This window comes from Diospyros lotus, chromosome 12 (assembly GCF_014633365.1).
Source record: "Diospyros lotus cultivar Yz01 chromosome 12, ASM1463336v1, whole genome shotgun sequence".
NCBI classification, from domain to species: domain Eukaryota; kingdom Viridiplantae; phylum Streptophyta; class Magnoliopsida; order Ericales; family Ebenaceae; genus Diospyros; species Diospyros lotus.
In genome coordinates this window covers 36,300,659-36,318,562 of record NC_068349.1, presented here as the reverse complement: position 1 = coordinate 36,318,562, position 17,904 = coordinate 36,300,659, and the positions used below count along the sequence as shown (strand labels likewise).

Below are 17,904 nucleotides of genomic sequence, written 5' to 3'. Positions count from 1 at the left end.
TACTTTTTTAAATTTTCAAAAATTCATTTAATAATTTATTATTGTTCAATAAATTTGGGACATGTCCATTTGTGGAAAAAAAATTATTTTTTTCTCTATCGTTTTTTCTATTTTTACATAAATTTAAGAAAAATAGAATAGGTGTAAGAACCCATATTTTTATGAGATTACCACGTAATTTAAGTAAGTTTAGAATATCGAAAAATTGATTTGATAGTAATTATAAGTATCAAATCGACTGTAGAGAGTGCTTTGGAGCTGAGATATCTAAGGAAAATGATACCTTTTTTTTTAGCATTTCGAGACATAATTTATGATATCAGAAGAAATTGGATTCAAAATAATTTTCGGTACAGCTAAAATGCAACTGTCATTTAGGCTGAAAAAATCGAATTGTTATAGGGGACTTTCGGGAAGTCCACAGAAGTTTGAGAGGGATTCGATTTTTCTCAATGTTTTAAAAATCGGACCAGAAAGCGAATCAGTCTATTAACTGGGTCATGGGTCAGTTGGTCCAACCGGTTAAACCAGAGTGGTTCGACCGGATGATGTCATAAATATATATATATATAATTTATTAAAGATAATTTATATCCTGCAAAAAATAATTAACAAAAAATTATAATTAATCATCCTAATAAAATAAATAATCAATAATATCAATACAATTATAATAATTTTAACTAAAATCATCATTATAGTTAATGGCATGGGAATGATTACTCAATAGGACATATAGATCTTAACTAATAAAAATCAGCAAGAATGTTTAATGACTGCACTCTCACCCTGCAATTAAAACACAAAACAAAACACAATAAAAATTTTATATTTTATTTATTTATTTAGGCGAGAGGTTTATATTCGTCAGTGTACGAGTGCAGTTGTAGTTCAAATTTAAATTTATACTTTCTGGATAAGTCCAGGTTGTCCACTGAGAGATTTATTTATGGCAAAAGAAAAAAAAGAATGTCACACACACGCACACGCATTTAGATGGATTGATAACATGATTTTTTATGATTTTTTTAGATAACAAATACTAGAAAATAAAGCAAGACAGAAGTTGAAATAAATACTAAACGTGAGAATATGAAATTGGAAAGTACTTGAGTTAAAACAATTTCAGTGCCAACCCGTTGATTCCCAAATATTAGCATAAAAGATTAGCAACATTAATTTAATTTCAGATATGAGGATTTGTTATTAAATGCAATTAAAGATAATGATAGCTCTAGTTTAAGCAATCCCCATACATGATATGCGGGATTCTAATTTAAGAAACTACCATAAATTCAATTACAATTAATACACAAAACAACTAAATTAATCATCCGGGTTTGTGTATGATAGCGTTTCCAGTTCTAGTAACTCTCATGCGTGACATGAAAGCTCTAAGTTAGGCTTACGTTCCAATCCAAACCTAGTGATTTTTCAATAATCAAAACATACTCATATTGAAGTTTAAACCAATGTTACTCATTTAAAGCGTAGCTTTCTTTGGGAATCATTGGCGTTAGACACTGTCCTTGCCTTAACCCAAGATTAGATTTAGCTACTCATCTCTATTAAATTAATTGACAACAATTTAAATGACATAATTTAAATAACAGAATTTAAATGACAGGAATTAAAATAGAAGAAACTAACCAGCCATTTAGGCGGTAGATAATTAAAATACAAGAATTAAAATTGCAAGAATTTAAAGGCAAGAAACTAACCGTCCATTTAGGCGGTGAACAATTAAATGACAAGAATGAAAATTGCAGAAATTTAAAGGCACAAATTAACCGGCCATTTAGGCGGTGAATAATAAAGTAATAATAAATGACATAAGAATTTAAAAGAAGAAAGGAAGGAAGTAAGATCACAAGAGAGAATACTAAAGAAAAGGGGAAAGAACAAGAACAATTCTCAAAGAGAGAATTATAAGGAAACAACTAAACTTTGATTCAAGAATAATAATCACACTTACAAATGCAATCAAATGATCTATTTATAGGCCACAAGATGCAATACAAACCACACAATTTCAATTATTCAACTAGACATAATAATATCTAATGGGCACTCACACACTTAAAGTTAAATGGATTTTAGCTATAATACACACCTAATATTAAATGGATTTTAGCTAAAATACATACCTAATAAAGCATTCATAAAGTTAAATGAATTTTAGCTATAATATCCACCTAATAGTTAAGTGGATTTTAGCTGAAAAACACACCTAATAAAGCTCTCACATAAAAAATAAAAATAGATTTCTATAAATTGATTTTTAATCTTCATTAGGATTAAAAATAATCCTTGGGCCTTCTCCAAATAATATCTTCCATGGGTTGCTCAAATTGGGCCTTAATTCTTCATGGGCTTAAATTCTTCATGGACTTTAATTTTTCATGTGCTTGATTTCTTCATGGACTTGAATTCTGCATGGGCTTGATTTCTCCATGGGTTTGATTTCTTCATGGACTTGAATTCTTCATGGACTTTAAGTCTTCATGGGCTTTAATTCTTCATGCCTAAAAAAAATAAAAATAATTTAATATTATTAATAAATTATATATTATATATATGTATTACACATGGCACATATATATATATATTATATTTTATTATATATATTACATGAATGCATATAATGATGTATATGTATTATATATAATTTTATATATTATTATTATTATTATTAAATTTTACTTTAAAATTTCATTTCATTCATTTTTCAATTTAAACTTGCATATAACCATAAAATATATATTAATATCTAATTTAAACTATTTTTAAGATCAAAAGAAGGATATAATTATAACAAAATTTTTATAAAATTAACCACTAATCATACCCCCCAACTTAAACATTGCTAGTCCCTTAGCAATCAGATTATACACCTGCCAAACTTTATTCACAATAACTGTATGAATGTAAAAATTTCAAATTTGAAACCGAAATGCATAAAATTAAATAAATAATTTAGCATTCTAAATCAGATTTTTGGTTAAAGGTCATACAATCTCAGGAATGGAAATTAGGATAACCAACACACAGACTTACTCCCTCGAAGTTTTGACTTCAAATCTTACTATGGATTTTCTCTCCAATAAAAAGGATTCCTCAGGTGTACACACAAGGGGGTGCACCGTTATAAGAGTAAATGCAGAACAAGTTCAAAACTCGGTGCCATCCCAAATACAAGGAACGTATTTTCATGAAAGAATAAGGAAATTGACATAGCTTCATGATTGGAATAATGCTCTAGATGAGTAACTTCTGAATTTAAACATGATTCCCTACTCCAAACTCGAATTCTGAGATCACATGATTTATAGCATCAAAAGGGACCAGACTGGGTTGTAATGGGGCTATAAGGTTAATACAGGTTGTCAAAGAAAAGGTAGAGTGTGCAAAGGGTGTGTCGAGAATTTTTTTTTTTTTTTTTTTTTTTTTTTTTAGCATTCATTTTGAAACAGTTATGCTGAATAACTAAGAGAATTTGCCCCTTTTTTTCACTTTTTTTTTCTTTTTTTTTCTTTTTTTTTTAAATATGAAAATAGATAAACAGACTAATTCCCAAAATCACACCAGATTGGATAAAATTCATATGGTTATGGGTTAAACAAGGGTAACGAAAGAAGTTGTACTACAAATGGATCAAATGGGCTAACAAGAGGTTGATTTAAAGAAAAAAAAATAGGCTCAAAATGAAAGAAATTGATCCCCCTATCATGCTTCTCAGTCATCTAATTCATAGTTTGAAACCAGTCAAATTCATCCGCTATCATACTAGACATTCAAAGCGAATTGATATTTTGAAGCCATTGAAAAGATAAGATAAACAAGAGAGCATATTTAGAGTAAGTGTTATTTCACTCAGAATTAACGGTTATTAGGCTCAAACACTTGCTTGGGTAATAGTCTCCACTTCTGTTGAGGGATCATACAGTGTACTAATCAGCTAATTACTGTTACCTTTGACTTTATGACCGATAACCAATTTCTAAATTTTGAATCCCTGATGAATGTAAATTACTTATTCTCATGCATAAACGTTTTCAAATGAGAAATCAATGCATTCATGTTTCGTATTGCAAACTTAACCGGCTATCAGTGCATAACTTTAAAGCTTTAGGAATAGCATTATTTAAAACACATAATAATTTTTTTTTTTTTTTATAAGAGTAGATAAAGACAATCAATTCCCACAAGACTACAAACTAGTAATTACAAACTCACAGTTAAATATAAACCAGATGATTCATGACTAGACCTTACACCCCCCAACTTGAATTGCAGTAATAAATCAGGGTTGTTAGGAATACCTGTAACTCCACAAGTCCATAGATTTGCTGTGAACTGCTAAAACTTAAACAACAAATGAGCACACCATATAGATATATATTTATATTTTCACACAAAAATAAAAATTTCATGCAAGTCATAAGATAAGCAAAATGCGTCTCAAGAGTACAAAAAGTACTCCTTACTCAGCCATCTTATCAAAGACTTTGCTAACAACATTCCACAGTTTTGTTTTTTTTATTTTTTTGGTTTTTTTTTTTTCAAGAACACAACCAAAAAAATCCTGCAAGTTGTACAATAACTAGATGCGTCTCAAGAGTACAAAAAGTACTCCTTACTCAGCCATCTTAATAAAGAGCATTTCTCACAGTGATAAATCTAAATTAATCGGACCCCTTGGGCGCTTGTTACTAATTGCCTTAGACCAGTCTATTCGAGGCTCATGAGGATCGTACTGTGGAACATAAGCATGTAATTTCTCTAACAGCTTATCAATGGTGGATGCAGAAATGAGAATCTTTCTTGCTGAACGAGAAATGAACTGTTGGTCCACAGCCTGATCAAGAAAAGAGAGTAACCCATCGAAAAAATGGTTAACATTTAAAAGTCTAATGGGTTTGGTATGGAGATTACTCTTGGCCCAGGAGATTATACAAAAGATTTCTTCAAGTGTTCCAAAACCTCCTGGTAAAGCAATGAAGGCATCTGACTGATAAATCTTACAAGTCATGCGCTCAGACATAGAAGTCGTTTCTATAAGTTGACCGCGTGTAATCCTGAAAATATGTGGTTCAGCTAAAGGGATTGGCATTATACCTACCACAGATGAATTTCCAAGATGTACAGCTTGTGAAACATAACCATTCAATCCACGACTTCCCCCTCCATATACCAAATTAATTTTTTTCTCTCCTAATTTTTTACCAAGTTCGTTCGCTGCAAGTGCGTAACAAATATCACTCCCAAGTTGAGAGCCACAAAGTACACATATGGTTTTAATTTGACGAACGAACTGCCCTTCCATGTTTGTTTCTTTTGTATGTCCTGAAAAGAAGTTTGGAGATCAAAAGTAGCTATACAACAATTCAACAAGAAATAAATACAAACAAAAATCTTGCGTATATATAAGTAGTTGTGATTGTGGCTCACATCTTCCTCTGGTTTTACGTCCAGAAACGGCTTAAACACTTTCTATGAAGTGGGGATAAGCTTCCCATCCAATTTTCTTATAGATTGGCAAACAGGGTCGTTTTTAGTCAAATTCCCAAGACTATAGCGTTGGTGGTCACTTCTGAACTGGGTCCATAAAGCAAGAAGTTCTCTTTGCACTATTTCACACGGATGCGTCTCAAGAGTCAATCGGATATCATCCAGAGACTCCTTACTCAGTCCATCCTTTATGAAACTAATTTTATCTTCTCGATTTATGGACGTAAACCCCACAGATTTGCATCGTGTGTTACAGGTCCATCGAGCACATTTGTAACAACCATTCACTCTTTTCGCTCTTCTTTTCTTCGCAAAACTACTCTTCCCTAAGCCTGGAAAATGCTTAAAACTAGGTAAAGTTTCACCAGCTAATCGAACTTTTGCTTCGATCAACCAACGAATATCTTCAGGGATGTTATTAAGCATCAACAACCTAAGTCTTTCACACCTAGCAACATAAATTTTTTTCAAATCATTCTGCGGGAGAGATGGATAGTACTTGTGAATTTTTGAGAGATAAAGATCCATTTTTTTTTTTTTAACTATACTAAGAAAAAAAAAGTAAAGAACTATAAACTTTACAAAAGGGATGAGAGTACCTGATCGGAGAATAACACAAAAGAGAGAAGACTGAGCTCAAGAAGGGTGGCTTGCCTTATACAGATATGGAGTCTCTTATAGAGCAATGACCATCACTATTTTACACTCGGCTCGAGGCATGCCATAATTACAGGGTTATGCTTGGCGTCTCTTTTTCAACGCTTGGTGCCTCATTTTTCAACATTTGGCAGTGTGCCTTATCCTTTATAGGGCAGTGTGATTGCACTGCCCAAGAAAAGATAGCTACCACCAGCGTCAATTCTGTCTCTCTCAATTCAATTTTTTTTTTTATTATTTTATTATTTTTTTAATTTTTTTATTTTTATTCTTATTATTATTATTTTTTTTTTGATTTTTTTTTAATAAATGTTTTGTTTTAGGGGCCCAATAAAATCATACATACCACACAAGACAATATTATCGAGTCTAACAAAATTATTTGCACAATAGATCAGTTTCAAACACCAATAAAATCAAGTACACCTTACCCCCAACTTAAATTGCGCATTGTCCTCAATCGACAATAAAAGGATAGAAGATAGGCATACCTGGTGGTCTTCAATGCATGAACTCGTATGTAAAAAAAAAATTTATTTAGACTGCACACAGAGAAGCACTATTTGAATCAAAGTTAATTAAGTAATGCAGAAAATGAACAACTTATATATATAATTCTTTATTATTTTATTTTATTTTTTTCTTTTTTTATTTAATTTTTTTTTATTTTTTTTTTCAGATCTATAAACATCCATTTAACCTAAATGGAAAGGTGGTCTTTTAACGTCAGATTCCCAGACGATAGGAAACTTTCCCTACTCATCAGATGATGATGGATCATCTAAATCCACAACTCCTTCATTCTCCTCAACACTACCCTGGTATGGTTTCAACCTATGACCATTGACTGTTAGAAGCTGTCATGACTCCGGATTTTCTATCTCAAATGCCCCATATCCTGAGATGGACTTGATTACAAAGGGGCCGACCCATCGAGACTTCAATTTTCCTGGGAATAGATGCAATCGAGAATCATACAAGAGTACCCGTTGCCCTACCTGAAAGCTTTTTCGAATGATGTGCCGATCATGTAACTCTTTCATGCGAACCTTGGCCAATCGTGCATTTTCAAATGCTTCATTCCGAATTTCCTCAAGTTCATTCAATTGGAGCTTCCTGGATAAGCCTGCTTTAGTTAGACTCTTGTTGATCTTATGAATTGCCCAATATGCTTTATGCTCAATTTCCACCGGCAGATGACAAGATTTACCGTATACTAGCCTATAGGGAGACATTCCCAAAATTGTTTTGTAAGCTGTTCTGTATGCCCAAAGAGTGTCTACTAGTCTTAAGGACCAATCCTTACGATTAGCAGCAACAGTCTTTTCCAATATGCGCTTAATCTCCCTATTGGCTAGCTCGGCTTGACCATTGGTTTGGGGATGGTATGGTGTTGCAACTTTATGCAGTACACCATATTTCTTCATTAATCCTGCCACTACTTTATTACAAAAATGGGAACCCCCATCACTGATGATTGCTCGTGGCATCCCAAATCGACTGAATATATTTTCTTTCAAAAATTTCACGACAGTCCTATGGTCATTTGTTCTGGCCGGGATTGCTTCTACCCATTTGAACACATAGTCAACAGCAAGTAAGATGTATTCATGACCAAATGAATTGACAAATGGGCCCATAAAATCCATACCCCAACAGTCAAAAACTTCTAACACTTGGATCGGATGTAATGGCATCATGTTTCTCCTTGACAGACTTCCTAACCTTTGACATCGATCACAATTTGAACAGAACTTGTACACATCCTTGAACAGTGTCGGCCAATAAAATCCACTCTGAAAAATTTTTGCAACTGTTTTCTTGACAGAAAAATGGCCTCCACATGCAAGAGTATGACTGAAATTGATGACACTTTGTTGCTCATGATCGGGTATGCATCTACGGATGATTTGGTCAGGACAATACTTGAAGAGGTAGGGCTCATCCCAAAAGAATGTTCTGACTTTTCTGAAGAATTTATGCCTATCTTGCTTACTCCAATGGTCTGGGATCAGACCAGTTGCCAGGTAGTTCGCAATGTCGGCATACCAAGGGACAACAGATGATGCACGAATAACATTCACTTTAAACAGTTGCTCATCAGGGAAATTGTCATGAATTGGTTCATCAAATTGTGTGAGATCTTGACTTGGAATCCTTGACAAATGGTCAGCCACCACATTTTCTACTCCCTTCTTGTCTCTGATTTCAATGTTGAACTCTTGCAGGAGTAAGATCCATCGGAGCAGACGGGGTTTTGCATCTTGCTTTGTGAACAAATACTTCAGAGCAGCGTGATCAGTAAAAATGATCACTAGTGACCCTACGAGGTAAGATCGAAACTTGTCCAGGGCAAAGACAACTGCTAGTAACTCTTTCTCTGTAGTGGTGTAATTCTTTTGTGCCTCATTAAAAGTTTTGCTAGCATAATATATCACATGAGGTTTCTTATCCTTCCTCTGCCCTAACACAGCTCCTACCGCATAATCACTAGCATCGCACATAAGTTCAAACGGGAGGGACCAATCAGGGGACTGAATGATAGGTGCTGAAATGAGTGCATCTTTCAATTTATCAAAAGCATTTTGACAGGCAGGACTCCATTCAAATGGAACATCTTGAGACAACAAATGGCACAAGGGTCTTGTTATGGTGCTAAAGGAAGCAATGAATCTCCTATAAAACCCTGCATGTTCCAAAAAACTTCTGATGTCTTTCACATTCCTAGGGATGGGGAGTTTTTGAATTGTTTCAATTTTTGACCTGTCTACCTCCATCCCCCTAGATGAAACGATGTGCCCCAAGACTATGCCCTGTTTCACCATGAAGTGACATTTTTCCCAATTGAGTATCAGATTTGTTTCCTCACATCTTGCTAAAACCTTTTTCAGATTCTCCAAACAGGCCTCAAAGTTACTTCCATAAACAGAAAAGTCATCCATAAATACTTCAACAATCTGCTCAACCATTTCACTGAAAATGCTCATCATACACCTTTGAAAGGTGGCTGGAGCATTGCATAACCCAAATGGCATGCGCCTGTATGCAAATGTCCCAAATGGACATGTGAAAGTTGTCTTCTCTTGATCTTCTAGTGCAATTTCTATCTGATTGTACCCTGAGTAGCCATCTAAGAAACAATAGTAGGCTTGGCCTGCTATTCTCTCCAGAACTTGATCCAAGAAAGGCAAAGGAAAATGATCTTTCCTTGTCACAGAATTGAGCTTTCTATAATCAATGCACATACGCCATCCTGTATGGATGCGCGTGGGAATCAGTTCATTGTTCTCATTTTTTACAACAGTGACTCCAGACTTTTTGGGTACTACCTGTGTTGGACTTACCCACTTAGAATCAGAGATTGGGTAAATTATTTCAGCATCCAATAGCTTAAGCACTTCTTTTCTGACAACTTCTTTCATGTTGGGATTTAATCTCCTTTGCATTTGCCTAACTGATTTTGCTCCTTCTTCCAAGAATATCTTATGAGTACAGATCAAAGGGCTAATACCTTGCAAATCTGAAATGGTCCATCCTAATGACTTCCTGTGTGCTTTTAGAACTTTTATCAGTTGTTGCTCTTGCTGAGGTGTCAAACTTGAAGAGATCACCACTGGGAATGCTTCCCCTTCTCCTAGAAAGACATATTTCAAATCACTGGGCAATGGCTTTCTCTCAGGCGTGGACTGATGGCTATCAGGAGCCATGAGCTTACTGTCCAAGTTCCTTAATGGCTCTAAACCAGGCATCCATGTAGGCTTCTCACTTTCTTTGCTTATGACTTCCACTTCTTTTATTTCTTCGAGATCTTGATTTCCTTCTTTGGGTCTTCTCATGAACTCTTCAAAACAGTCATTGGTCAGTGTTTGGATCAAGTCTACCTCCTCCACTTCACTCTCAGTGTCCTGATGTTTGGCTACCCTAAAGATATTCATTTCTACAGTCATGTTCCCAAAAGATAGCTTTAACACACCATTCCTACAGTTGATGATGGCATTTGATGTGGCAAGGAATGGTCGACCTAAGATGACTGGCACAGGAGGTTGAGGCCCCTGATGCGGCTGGGTGTCCAAAACGATGAAGTCCACTGGAAAGTAGAACTTATCGATTTGTACCAGAACATCCTCCACAATTCCTCGTGGAACTTTGACTGATCGATCAGCCAGCTGAAAGGTCACTCTAGTGGGTTTAAGCTCACCTAATCCCAACTGTTGATACACACTGTATGGCAACAAATTGACACTAGCTCCTAAATCCAAGAGTGCCCGATCAACCTTTTGACTTCCTATGATGCATGTAATGGTTGGACAGCCTGGATCTTTGTATTTGGGAGGAGTTTTCAATTGGAGAATGGCGCTAACTTGTTCAGTCAAGAATGCTTTTTCATGCACATTTATTTTCCTTTTGACAGTACACAGATCTTTCAAAAACTTTGCATATGAAGGTGTTTGTTTGATTGCATCCAACAGCGGGATGTTGATTCTCACTTGCTTAAACACTTCATATATATCTGCATTTTGTTGCTCTTTTTTCAAATGATTCAACCTTTGTGGAAAAGGTGGTTTGGGCCTGTATTGAATTTCTTTCTCATCTTCTTTTTGTTTTTCATTTTTCTCATTTTTTTCATTTTTCTCATTTTTTTCATCGGTGGATTCATGATCTTTTGGTTCTTTTTCTTCATCAACATGTTGGTTTATCCTAGGATCAGTTGGTTTCTCAATTATTCTTCCACTTCTTAGGGCAGTCACTGCTTGCACTTGTTCATGAGTGTTGGTTTCACTATTTGAAGCTTCTACCTGGTTGGTTTGCCTAATTGGGTTATGATTAGTTTGGGATGGGAACCTCCCGGGTTCTCTCACACTCAATGTTTGTGTTATCTTGGTCAACTGGCTCCTAATGTCTTCTATGGCTCTGTTTGTTTGGTCTTGATTTTTGACAAGCTGAGCAACCTGATTATTGATACCTATTTGACTTTGGATGAACTGGTGCAAGGTATCTTCCAAAGATCTCCTATGAGGAGGTTGGTAAGTATTGGATGAAGAACCTTGATTTTGTTGGAAGGTATGTTGTTGTGTAGGGAAGGGAGGTTGAGAATGATTTCCAGAATCATTTCTCCAAGAAAAATTGGGGTGATTTCTATTATTGGGATGGTATGAATTGTAGTTCTGATTATTCCCATAATAGGCTCCACTCTGATTTTGATTTTGTCTCCCCTCAAAGTTGTGTGAATGATTGTTATTAGTCTGCCCATACAATACCTCCTTGAAAGCAGGTAGGGTAGGACATTCTTCAGTTGAATGATCTGTTGCATCACACACAGCACACTTTACTTTCACTTGATTAACAGATTGCACCTTTTTGGGTTGCATGTTTTCAACTTTCTTTGTTAAAGCAGTTAATCTTGCATTTAAATCGTCACTCTCACTCAGTTGGTATCTCCCTCTAGGTTGTGGATTTTCTCTTGAATCAAGAGCAGATGTTGGACCAACTTCCCAGTTCCTTGTATTCTCAGCCAATGTGTCAAAGAAGTGGAAAGCTTCTTCTGGAGTCTTCTCATAGAATTCTCCATTGCACATTGTAGAAACTAGCATTTTCAATTGGGGAGTGAGTGAATCATGAAAGAAACTGACCACTCTCCATTGCTCAAAAGCATGGTGCGGACAAGTGTGAAGAAGGTCTTTAAACCTTTCCCACGCTTGCGCAAAATTCTCATTTGGTTTACAGGCAAAGTTCATGATTTGTCTTTGAAGAGTAGCAGTTCTGTTGGCAGGGAAGTATTTTTTTAAGAAAGTTGTTTGCATTTCTCTCCAAGTTCCTATAGATCTAGGTGGGAGAGTGCTTAACCATATTTTTGCCTTATCTTTCAGTGAGAATGGAAAGAGTTTTAATCTTATGACATCCTCATTTGCTGTATGGTCCATGCAAGTGCTACATACTTCCTCAAATTCTTTCATATGAGTATATGGATTTTCAGAATCCATGCCATGAAAAGTTGGCAACAATTGGATTGTGCCAGGTTTGAAGTTAAACCTATGATGATTGATGGGAAAAATAATGCATGAGGGGGTTGTCTGCCTAGGAGGATGAAGATACTCCCTAAGGGGTCTGATCATCTCCTGATCAATGGGATCAGGGTCACCGTGGTCACTACCACGTGCAGACATGTTCTGTGGAAGTGGCATGTTCTCATTGTGTTGAGACATGAGTGACTGATTTTCTACAGTTTTACCTGACCTAAGTATCATACACTATGCAAAAATAAAAATAAAGTAAAAAGAAACAGAGTTACCGAATTTATCAGGAGATGCTTCTTCTTATATTTTGTTTTTCCTTTTTGTTTTTGCCTTAATCTCCCCGGCAACGGCGCCAAAATTTGACTGCACTCTCACCCTGCAATTAAAACACAAAACAAAACACAATAAAAATTTTATATTTTATTTATTTATTTAGGCGAGAGGTTTATACTCGTCAGTGTACGAGTGCAGTTGTAGTTCAAATTTAAATTTATACTTTCTGGATAAGTCCAGGTCGTCCACTGAGAGATTTATTTATGGCAAAAGAAAAAAAAGAATGTCACACACACGCACACGCATTTAGATGGATTGATAACATGATTTTTTATGATTTTTTTAGATAACAAATACTAGAAAATAAAGCAAGACAGAAGTTGAAATAAATACTAAACGTGAGAATATGAAATTGGAAAGTACTTGAGTTAAGACAATTTCAGTGCCAACCCGTTGATTCCCAAATATTAGCATAAAAGATTAGCAACATTAATTTAATTTCAGATATGAGGATTTGTTATTAAATGCAATTAAAGATAATGATAGCTCTAGTTTAAGCAATCCACATACATGATATGCGGGATTCTAATTTAAGAAACTACCATAAATTCAATTACAATTAATACACAAAACAACTAAATTAATCATCCGGGTTTGGGTATGATAGCGTTTCCAGTTCTAGTAACTCTCATGTGTGACATGAAAGCTCTAAGTTAGGCTTACGTTCCAATCCAAACCTAGTGATTTTTCAATAATCAAAAATCACTCATATTGAAGTTTAAACCAATGTTACTCATTTAAAGCGTAGCTTTCTTTGGGAATCATTGGCGTTAGACACTGTCCTTGCCTTAACCCAAGATTAGATTTAGCTACTCATCTCTATTAAATTAATTGACAACAATTTAAATGACATAATTTAAATAACAGAATTTAAATGACAGGAATTAAAATAGAAGAAACTAACCAGCCATTTAGGCGGTAGATAATTAAAATACAAGAATTAAAATTGCAAAAATTTAAAGGCAAGAAACTAACCGTCCATTTAGGCGGTGAACAATTAAATGACAAGAATGAAAATTGCAGAAATTTAAAGGCACAAATTAACCGGCCATTTAGGCGGTGAATAATAAAGTAATAATAAATGACATAAGAATTTAAAAGAAGAAAGGAAGGAAGTAAGATCACAAGAGAGAATACTAAAGAAAAGGGGAAAGAACAAGAACAATTCTCAAAGAGAGAATTATAAGGAAACAACTAAACTTTGATTCAAGAATAATAATCACACTTACAAATGCAATCAAGTGATCTATTTATAGGCCACAAGATGCAATACAAACCACACAATTTCAATTATTCAACTAGACATAATTATATCTAATGGGCACTCACACACTTAAAGTTAAATGGATTTTAGCTATAATACACACCTAATATTAAATGGATTTTAGCTAAAATACATACCTAATAAAGCATTCATAAAGTTAAATGGATTTTAGCTATAATATCCACCTAATAGTTAAGTGGATTTTAGCTAAAAAACACACCTAATAAAGCTCTCACATAAAAAATAAAAATAGATTTCTATAAATTGATTTTTAATCTTCATTAGGATTAAAAATAATCCTTGGGCCTTCTCCAAATAATATCTTCCATGGGTTGCTCAAATTGGGCCTTAATTCTTCATGGGCTTAAATTCTTCATGGACTTTAATTTTTCATGTGCTTGATTTCTTCATGGACTTGAATTCTTCATGGGCTTGATTTCTCCATGGGTTTGATTTCTTCATGGACTTTAAGTCTTCATGGGCTTTAATTCTTCATGCCTAAAAAAAATAAAAATAATTTAATATTATTAATAAATTATATATGATATATATGTATTACACATGGCACATATATATATTATATTATATTATATATATTACATGAATGCATATAATGATGTATATGTATTATATATAATTTTATATATTATTATTATTATTATTAAATTTTACTTTAAAATTTCATTTCATTCATTTTTCAATTTAAACTTGCATATAACCATAAAATATATATTAATATCTAATTTAAACTATTTTTAAGATCAAAAGAAGGATATAATTATAACAAAATTTTTATAAAATTAACCACTAATCATTTAACAGCCTAAGAAGTCCACAATACGCAACAAAAAATGGTTTAGAAACCATAATCAATAATATCAATATAATTTTAACTAAAATCATTACAAGACATGTCAAATGCCCAAATCCAACAAGACTAATCATATCTCAATATCAAAGTATTCTTAAATAATGTTGTTTGACAAACAACATCCAATACAAACACAACATTAACCACTCCTCAATTTCAAATTATCTCTAACAAACACAATTTCAAACTCATAATGGATATTGCAATCAATCTTCTTCATTATTTTCATCTTCCTCTAATGAAGCACCACTTTTGCCATCTTCATTGTCTTCATCAAGTACCATAAATTCAGCATCTTCATTGTCTTCATCATTTTTTGGATGTTCTTCAATCATACCCTCTAGCTCATCAATGTCAAGTTTACCTTCTTCCTCTTCTTCTAATATCCAAAACTCAGTTTTATCGATTGATTCATAATCAACAAGGTCATAACATCTTTTGTCAACTTTAGACCTATAAAAAGTAAAAATAATCATTAAATCAATGTTTGAAAATAAGAACAAATAAAATAAATAAATTCTTGTATAAAATGGTTTCATACCTATTTTGCAAACGCAAATTGTAATGAACATATACCAAGTCATTGAGTCTTTGATGTTCTAATCTATTTCTCTTTTTAGTATGTGTACGCTCAAACACACTCCAATTGCGTTCACATCCAGACGAAGAAGATGTTTGACTAAGAATTCTTATTGCCAACTTTTGCAAAGTTAGCGCATTATAACCAAATATCTTCCACCAATCATCTAAATAAACAAACACAAATCAATAGAATGCATTAGATAATAGATATCAAATTACAAGTTTGATAAGTAAATTTTAAATAACAAGTTTAATTTATACTTACCGGGTCTAATAGTCCTGCAACTTGTAATAGCCAAATCTCGTGAAAAACCTTGCTCTTTATCTCGAAAAAATGGAATATCATCAACTAGTTTTTGCTTCTTGTAAAGTTTTTGCTTGTCAATTACATCCAAAACTAATCTCATAATTTCTGGCTTTTTGCAAGAATTTTCTTGATCATATTGAAAAACTGGATTGAACCAATATGCTGCAGCATGAAGATCATGGCGTAACATTCTATCCCATCGTCCCTTGATCAATGTGGTATAAGGCTTGTACAAAGTCTTCTTTCTTTTGAATAAATTTTTATCCCTTTACGAGCCCTATACATTTCATCATAAACATACCCTAATGATGGTTTTTCATCAGAATCACAAATGCGCAAAAGGCGTATCAAAGGTGTCATTATTCTGACAAAGATTAAGCTATTGTTCCAAAATCTTTCATATAAAACAATTTGCTTAACTTTTCTACCTTTTGGCATCTTAAGAAATTTTTTATAGCCATCACTTACCACCAAAGCTTGCAGGTGATCTTTGTGATCATATAAACTCTTCAATACAATAAATGTTGTGGCAAAACGAGTAGCTCCTGGACGAACTATCTCTTTCCAACTAGGCCTCATCCTTAACCAATTCAAGGTCCATTTGTGATTGTAGATGAAAACAGTGACCTTTGAAGCTAAAGTAGCAACATTTTTCACATCATTCATCTCTGACATATCTTTCATAATCAAATTGATACAATGAGAAGTACATGGAGACCATCGAATAGTAGGACATCTCTCTGAAAGTTTCCTCCCAGCAATTTTATAATTAGCACCATTGTCTGTCATCATATGAACCACATTATTTGGACCAACAAACTCAACAATCTCTGCAAAAAGATTACATAATGTTTCAGCATCCATTATGAAATTTGAGGCATCAACAGACTTGATGAATGATAGGCCCTTTGAACAATACACCAAAAAGTTAATCAACGACCTTTGCCTAGTATCTGTCCATCCATCACCCATAATTGTGCATTCGACTTCAGCCTAATGTGATAAAAAAGAACCAATAATTAGCTTGATTTGTGTCTTTGCATCCCTTAATAAATTAACACGCAATGCATGATAATTAGGAGCCTTGTATCCATGACCCATACTAGCTATTTTGTCAACTACTTTTTGAAAAAAATGAAGAATTCACTGCATTTGTTGGAATACATGCATCATAAAACCATAAAGCAATTGCCATGTTAATGTCATGCCATCTTTCTTTACTTTGCACACAAGCCTTAATGGAAGGTTGTTTAGAATCTTGAACTCCATACTTGAAAAATGATGTCATCTCTCCAATTTTTCTCTTTCCTTTAGAGGATGCAGAACTACCACTTTTACCATCTTTAGTTGTAAAATGTTGGATCTCTTCAATCTCATCATCATCATCAAATTGCGGCCCACTCTTCTTTTCTTTTGCCTTTTGCAAGTTTTCTTATAATGACCCTTGAATCAAAAACCTCACATCTCCTGGAACTTTTTTACAAGAGTCAACATTTCCATTCATTCCAGTTAGATGTTGCTTCATTCTATTAATGCCTCCTCCTGCATTCTGTTTTTGACAAAAAGTACATATTAAGACCTTCTTTCCTTCAGAATTTTTTGCTTCAGTAACATATCTCCATGCTATGTTCTTTTTCTGTCTAATAGTTGCTCCTTAACTAGGAGTATATTGATCTAAGGACTGCTCTTCACTATTTGGAGTTGATCTTGAGTCAACAGTTTCCATTTACTAAAAACAAATAAAAGCACAAACAATTACACATATTACAACTAATATTACACAAACAAATTAATTAATGGGGCAAACTGCAATGAAACTAATAATAGAATTCATAATTCATAAACAAAGAAAATAGTTACAACAAATAGCAAACTTTAATTACAATTTAAGAAAATTTCACGCAATTGAAAGATGATTCAAACTTTAATTACAGTTTGAGTAACTTTAATTGTAACATAAATGTGGAGGATGATTCCATGCAAGAAAATTATCATAAACCCAAGAGAAGTCAACAAAGGAAGGAAAAACTAAAATATTACATAAAATCTCAGCCTAAGTAACTGTAAGTTTCGAGAAGAACAAAGGTTTTTTTCGAAAAAGGTAGAGGAAGGAAAAACTAAAATATTACATAAAATCTCAGCCCCAACATACTTATATTGCATAAAATTTCAGCCCAAGTAACTGTAAATTTTGAAAAAGAAAAAGAAAAAGACAAATGAACTAGACTAATCTCTTGAATGAGAAGCACAAGTAGCTACAAGGTACGATAGCGAGAGGAGGAGTGTGGTGGCAAGGTGCGACGGTGAGAGGAGTGTGGTGAAATGTGGCAGCGAGGTGTAGAATCTCAAATCTGTAGATGTGCAG

The 17,904-nt window shown here is 33.8% G+C and overlaps 1 protein-coding gene across 1 annotated transcript; it reads right to left on the bottom strand.

Annotated features, from left to right (window-relative positions):
* Window positions 1-14,799: 14,799 nt before the first annotated feature.
* Window positions 14,800-16,511, bottom strand: LOC127787644 (uncharacterized). The gene is made up of 4 exons (XM_052315703.1): window positions 15,812-16,511; window positions 15,498-15,701; window positions 15,192-15,396; window positions 14,800-15,103 (listed from the first exon to the last, which is right to left on the bottom strand). The coding sequence occupies exons 1-4, from the start codon at window positions 16,509-16,511 to the stop codon at window positions 14,857-14,859; spliced, it is 1,356 nt and encodes a 451-aa protein (XP_052171663.1). The 3' UTR covers window positions 14,800-14,856.
* Window positions 16,512-17,904: the final 1,393 nt, after the last annotated feature.